We start from the raw sequence: 7,312 nt of genomic DNA on the forward strand, positions 1-7,312 counted from the left end.
ATTGGTCTCTTCCTGAAATGTAGCCTGTCCTTAAAGCTGTTGTGATTTTTTTGTTTGTTTGTTTTAGATTTGAAATTGTAGCAGCATGGCACACCACTACTGAAATTTAAAACATACATCTGCAGATCTTGTTGTGGTTTGAGGTTCCAGAAACACGACTGCCATTGATTTTCCAGCAGACTGCTAACAAAAGAATTCTCTTGTTGGTGTCATTCACTTCTTCCTGGTGTTATTCATGGCTGTCACAAAAGGAAAAACTGTCTCTGGAGCAGCAATCAACCTCTGTGTACACACTGATCACAGAGAAAAAGGAAAACAAAGGATATGTTTCTGCATTCAGGAAGGTAGAACTTCAAGGAAGGCTGACACTAAGGCATTTCTGAATGTGAGAAATTAACTTCAGCAAAACAAACAACCTGGAGGAGAATTATTGGCATTTTCAAGTGGGGGGGTTTGGTCTGAGAGTTTGTTTGCATATTTTTGCTACACAGCAAGTTGATTGCAAAAGTGCTGTGACGTAGTATTACCCCTGACGTAAAGGAAGACATTTCAGCCTTAGTGAAGCCTCCTTTCACAGTGCAGTCTAGCTTTCCACTGTAATTATTCAGTTTTTAGAATTTCATGTCTGTACACTTATATATGTATTTATAATACTGTATATACTTCAGAAGTCTTAGGGAGCGTGCTATTTGCCCCAAAGATCATGTTGGAAAATGGCCAGTATAGGCACATTTGAAATGGTAATATGACATGCTATAGCATATTGAGACATTCCTGCCTCTACATGTAAATTATATATGAACAAATATGGATGTGGATTCTGTATTGCACAACACAAGTTTCACAGCGTGAATACACTGCTGCTTTTCATGTTTTGAAAATCCAGGGTTGGCTTTACTGGGTTAGCTCTCAGTCTTCTCAAAGATAAAGGTAACTGAATTTAAACTGTTGTTGCATGTGTTTTAGGCTTTTTCTTCTTTCAAGTAGTAAGAAACACTAGTTAGAGAAGAGGGCATATAATGTCATTCAGTAGTCACATTATTTACTGAAATAGTGAAGTTTCATGGAGTTGTAAGTTACAGAACTATGAGGTAATGGAAGGTTTTTTTTGCATCATTACTGTTGAAGAAGGGTCACTGCTAGGAGCCTCGGAGGTGCAGTAAGAGAAAGGAGGAGAGATGGCAACAGCTAGTTACAGGTTTGCTGCAGCAGGTTTGACTGTGGTTTCCCTTGGTGTTGGGGGGTACTTTGCAATTCCTGCCTGCTAGGTTGAGAGGCAGTGAGGAATGATGAATAGGCACTGCCTGCTCACGTGGTTGTTGAAATGCCTACAAATCTGTATTTTGAAACCGAAGAACTGTGCTTCCAGGTCTGAGCAGCCTGCAGCTGGTGTAGTGTGCCTGCCCTCTTCTGATGCATTATTGTACCATGCAGATCACTGAAGCCCCAATTCCTATTTCAGTGCCTGGATGACCCCAATACCATTTGCAAAAGTAAAACCCAACTGCACAGAGACCATGGGAGTACCATTAATTCAGGTTGAGCACCTTTAATACTAGGGGCTCACAAACTTTTGTTTCCCTTCCTGCAGATGCACTCACTTTCCTGATTACCTTTAACATTTGTGTGCTGTGTGTATGGGCTTGTTGGCAGAAGAGTAGTACGCGTGTTGTCAGGCATGGGAGTGACAATATTGCCTGTATCATGGGTTGTTACATCTGTACATGTGACTTGAGGACTGGATCATGCTAGACAAACAGATACATCACACTCTTGTCATTTCACATAGTAAAAATAAACTATTTTTAGTTTTGAAGTAGCCAGCTAAGAATATTCTGTTAGGCTAGAGGTCCATGTGTGCAGGTGTAGGATAAGGTACAAGGGGATGCTGTGCATCCCCCCAAGGCTCTGCAGTCTGCACTCTTAACTCTTAACGGACTTGGAGCTCAGATTTACGTCTCTGTATGCATCTTCCATGAGTCTGTCTGATTCATAATCGACACACATAATCTAGCTTATTTTATTCTATGAAGATTTCACTTAGAAGAGATCTTCTGGCCATGAAATTATGATTTATGACTAGTATGCTTTATCTTGGAGAAACTGTGGAAGCAGTAGAGAAAACCAGTAGGTTACAGAAATTATCCAAACGTATAAACTGCACAAAGTGTAGTGATTTAAATAGCTATCAATATGTAGTATCCCCGAAACTTAACTGCAGCCTACAGCTCTGAAAAATGGGAAAGAGATGTAGGAGTGACAGCTCTGTGCGACTTAGTTTGACTCTTAGTAGCACTGAAAACATTTCTACTGTGAGGTGGCAAGGCAGTGTTAGCTGGGGGATTTGTCCAAGCTGGTTTGAAATGGATATTCTATGCCCTGGTTGATACTAAGGCTCACATACATCTTTCTCTGGATAAAGAATAAAATAAATCTGTTCTTGTGTGCTGGGTGGCCAAACTTGAGATACATCTGTTGTCAGCAACTTTGAAACTACAAAACTGCCACTTAAGACCCAAACCAGAAGAGTTTGGTGGAATCCAGCTCCCCCTTTTGGTCCCTGTGTCATATTCTTTTCCACGTTTCAGATTTTATTGTGCGGAGAAGGAACCCTGAAAGCAGAGGATTGTCCTTTAAATACGTGCACTTCTCTTTTATACTCAGGGGGTGATCGTGTTTGTGTGCGGTGATAATTCACTGTCTTCTACAAATTTCTGAAAATCTAAGCCTTAGGCTTTTTTTTTTCCTGTTTTATTGATATATGTATTGGTGTTGTGAGTCTGAGTGGCAAGTTTTTATACAAATGCTCACATTTATGATTTTTTAGAACTAGTCTCCTGAAATTCTTTTATTCCATAAAGTGTTTTCTCACTCTTCTTACTTTATGAATAGCTGACAAAACTTGAAAAGCAGCAACAAAGAAAAGAGAAGACCAGAACCAAGGTGCCCTCTGAGTCAAGTAGAGAAAGAAATGCCCCCCGTAACAAGGATGACCCCAGCGCAAGCAGTGGAGCAGAAGGAGATGTGTCTTCGGAAAGAGAGCCTTAGCTCATCCAAAGCAGGCCTCAGGTTTGTAAAGCTGTGTCCTCCTGCTTGGCAGTCTCTAACCCTGGGTGCTTTACTGAAGCAGCACATGCAGAGAGTTGCACTAGAAGTGCTGAAAGATGAAATTCTGATAACCTTGCTGGTGGTTAACCTCCACATCTCTCTGCAGTCGACACACCAGCATGTAGAAGTGGGTGAAAAACCTCTTCCCAGCCCTGTGCTTGGCTGGAGTTGTGTATCTGTGAGTCTGGCCCAGTGCAACTGTTTCCAGGTTGACTTGGGAAATCTAAAATTTTGGTCTTACAACACAGTCACTTAACTCAGAATCCTGCTTTGTATTCTTCAGAGCGGAGACAGATGGTTGTGATTCTCTCTCTGTCTCTATGTAGCCAGCAGGTCACTCTGGGACAGACCCCACCATTTGTAATAGCCAAATAACACATAGTCCCCAGCAATGGAAGTGGAAAACATTGCAGAAGTTGGAGACAGGCCAGAACTGTGACTTCCTATCAGGGTTCCTACACCTCCCTCCTCAGTTTGTTCTTTCACAGGAGGACTTGATAACGGGATATTTCATATATCTTAACCATCTAATGAGAACGTTAGGCCAGGCATTGGAAGCCAGACTTGCTGCTTGAATTCAGGATGAGAACTGGGATTTCCTCTCCCTTCAGACACTTGACCTGCAGGACGTGCCTGGGCATGAGTGAATGGAATTGGACTGACTGTAGACCTGAATCCTTTGTCATGGATTATCTACATATGTAGAGATGTATTTATCATACGCTTACAGTTAGTTTTAAAGTGTTCAGGACACAGCTTTCATTGCCTTCCCTCTCCTTGTCCCCCAAAAATGCTACCTTGCTGATTTTGAACTTTCAAACACGTCTAAGCTCTGAAGAAAGTATTATTTCCCTCATCTGCACACTGAAGCTCTAAGCAGGCTATGCAGTTTAATTATTAACAGCTTTGCAAAGTCAAGGTCTAATCTTTCTCTTGTTTTCCCATCCCCAGAGTTCAGTCTGGCTTGTGATTTATACAATTCAATATCACACATTGCTCAGAAAGTTGCTTTTTTAAAAAAAAAAAAAATCATTAATTTCCCTGGTGGTCAGACATTGGGGGCTGGTTTCTGTTTTATAGAAGTTTGTATTATCTGTGTGGTACTAATATAAATGAATTTGCATAAAGCATTGAATAGATTTGCAGAAATATGCTAATTTGTTTTGAATTGACCTGGAAAAAGGATCAAAGAAACTTTCAAGTCCACAGACTTTTTTTCACTGGCCTCATGGAGAGGCTTCAAGTCTGGTTTGAAATGGTTCTGTTCATTAATTGGGTTGCAGTCAAAAGTGGGTTGTTATTTCATACAACAGCTGGAGTCACGTGAGTTCTGCTCCTTCAGCCCTATGCTCTGTGCATCTTCCTGTTTAATACTGGAGATGAGCAGGCACACTGGGAAGGAGAAGGTGTGCTTGGCAAGTAAAGCGAGGGTGTTCTGTTTCTCAGAAACGGTTTGCCTTGCTGCTCTGCTACAGCAATATAAGATTTCACCCACTGTTTCTGGGTTGTGTGTTGAAATAAGAACATTTTAGAGAGCAGGAGCCTGCAGGCCCTGTAGAGTGCTTTGGTCAGTCTGACCTTTCCAGTAGCATGTGAAGTTCTAGAGAGCTGGACACATTTCTAAAATGTGATCTACTGAGAACCTAGCATTAATTTTCGTGCTGTGACAATGAGTAAAGATACTTTTCTCTATGGGATTTGAAGGAATCATACCCTGTTTCTACTCTACTAATGACCCTGTTTGTTTGCCTTCCAGAGTTTCTCATGCAAAAGCTACACTGGATTCTTGAAGGGAGACGCGACAGACATTCACCTCAGCAGCACTCTTCATTGGCTTTGGAAAAGAATGGAAAATGGGAAAACAGAACTAAGACATTAGAAACCTGTATCATTCTGTATTGAAACAACCAAAGCAACGCTGTCAGATTCAGTTGTTTATGTGTAGTATCAGTAGTAAAAAGGACTTGTTACATTTCTGTGTATGTGTTTTCACATGACTGCTGAATAAAGGGGGATTGTAGGCAGATTGTAGCAGAACATTCTCTATCAATGCATAAGCTCCATTTCAAAAATGAATCAGGGTTTTTCCTTAAACTTACACTTGAATTCTGAAAATTACCCAAGCAGGCTTGTATTTTGATTCTCACTCTATGGTGTCGTGTGCTACCTGTTTCCACGGCAGCGTGTAGATCTGTGTATATTTTGGTATATTGTTCAGCCGCTACGTAACACCAAGTTGGGCAGTCCAGTCTTTCTGCATGGATTAAGTTATTAAAAAGAAAGATCAGCTGCTAGTTGTTTATCATGTGGAACACATCTGTCTTGTAAACTTTTTTAAAAACAGAAAAGACTTTATTAAACAAATGATGCTAGCTGAGTGCCTGTTGGTGTTTGTGCATTGCATTGCCTCAGATACAGCCACGTGTGTGACAGTGTGAGTGAGCAGAGGACAAGTAACAAGCCAAGAAACACCTACACTCTCCTTTGGAAGTTTGGAAGTCAAGATGCTGTCCTGAAAGCTTTGCTCTTTCCAACACATCTATGTCCTTTAGTTGCTTTATGGTGACTATCAAAATGCCGCAGCAGCTGCCACATGTACTACATCATGCGCCTGCTGACAGTTCTGTCAGATTCATCAGAGGCAGAACGTTTGGAAGCTGCTGGCCAACAGGAAGAGCTGGGGAGCAGCTGCAAAACTGCTCTCCTGTGGGTGTTAAAGCCAAGGAAGTTTCAGGGGAAATGAAAGGCTGCGGATTGTTACACCTCTGACTTCTTTCAGAGGTGGTGGCAGTCACTTTTATACAGGGCATTCTTCAGGCCTGCCTTGGCCTTAGGGTCTTCACGAGCCATCTGCTGTGGTCACTTGGTCACTATCAGAGCCAGGGTGCTCCTGCGTGACTGTCCTTACCCGATTACAGGGTAACTTACTGATGATAGTTGTTCCTAATCCAAATGCATGTCACATTTACAGTGCTGCAGAGCATGCAACCACTGTCAGGATTTTTTGTTTTGTTTTTAAACTTTTCCCTTGTAGCTTTTTGCTTGTAACTGCTTGTTGAGTAAAGTATCATTCAAACCAAGACAGGAGAGTTTCAGAACTGCACCCTGACATGGCTTTTTAAAATACATGAAGCTTAAGTAAAGATTTGTTAAGCTCCACAGCTAGCATTTAAACAAAAATGGTGAGTACCCAGGACAGGTTGAAATGTTACACTTGGTCTTGTCTTTAATGATTGCATAATTTTTCATCTGGCCATTATATGTGATTTAGCTTTGCCTGAAGGCACAGCCTCATCACACGTCGTGCTTTTTCACCTCCAGGTACACATGTTGTGTTTTCTCCCTTCAGAGTCTCCCTCTCCTGGGCCTAGTTCCTAATAGGCTGTTGTCCAATTAGTGCTTAATTGGCTGTAAAGGGCAAATTCAGGCCGGAAGACAGCAGAGTGCTCACCTCTCAGGTGCTGACATGGCTGTTGAAGAAGGAACCCTCAGACCTCTCTCATCTAATTTAAGTGTCCTGCTTGCTCCAGTGTATTCGGAAGGTTGAATTCTGCTTTGCAGCTTGTTCTGAAGAAGAAGTCCTACAGCCTCTTTGCACCATGAAAGGTAAGTTGGTAGATGCTAAACTACAAAGAGTAAAAGTTGAAGAGAAGTATCATAAATATGTCTCAGGGGAGGCAAGAGGTGATGTTCTAGTTGGGTTTAAGCAGAGATAAATGGCAAAGAAGTGGCTGTTGCCCAAAGATGAGGGGGACCTGATGCTTGACTCCCTGCTCAACAATGCTTTCTCTGAGTGACAGGACTATATGGTCTTTCTGGGTCTCCTCTGATAAGTAGTGTTTTTCTGCCTCGTGGGATGTGTGAGGATAAGCTCACCATAAACTGGGATGTGGTTGTGGTCTGTGGTGATGGAGGCCTGGGAACTGGAGGTACCCAGGGAAGCGGTGTGTTTTGGATGGATGCTTCCTGTTGTCCTGTGCCTGGTGCATTTTCATGCACTGTGATTTGTTTCAGGATTCAAGAAGAATTGTTTCTAGTGGTTTCTAGTGTCTTGATGAGCTTTTGTTGTCTTGTGAAACAGAGGAGGTTTTTAGTTGGAAGGAATGTTACTTATTTTTCTCAAATGCTGAAAATGACCTTATTTAACAAACAGGTGTGTTGGTTTCATGTGTTGATAAAATGTTAAGGGACAGTATTAATGAAT

General features: G+C 41.8%; 1 protein-coding gene across 1 annotated transcript in view; it reads left to right on the top strand.

The window, feature by feature from the left end:
• DTD1 (D-aminoacyl-tRNA deacylase 1) overlaps positions 1-5,485 on the top strand; it is a gene marked incomplete at its 5' end in the record, with an annotated part of 32,124 nt that extends 26,639 nt beyond the window's left edge. The window contains 2 exons of the mRNA XM_010168626.1: positions 2,893-3,069; positions 4,867-5,485. Of these exons, the coding sequence (XP_010166928.1) occupies positions 2,893-3,048 (156 nt within the window). The remainder of the gene's footprint in view (positions 1-2,892; positions 3,070-4,866) is intronic.
• Positions 5,486-7,312: the final 1,827 nt, after the last annotated feature.

This window comes from Antrostomus carolinensis, unplaced genomic scaffold, assembly GCF_000700745.2.
Source record: "Antrostomus carolinensis isolate BGI_N321 unplaced genomic scaffold, ASM70074v2 scaffold4200, whole genome shotgun sequence".
Lineage (NCBI taxonomy): Eukaryota > Metazoa > Chordata > Aves > Caprimulgiformes > Caprimulgidae > Antrostomus > Antrostomus carolinensis.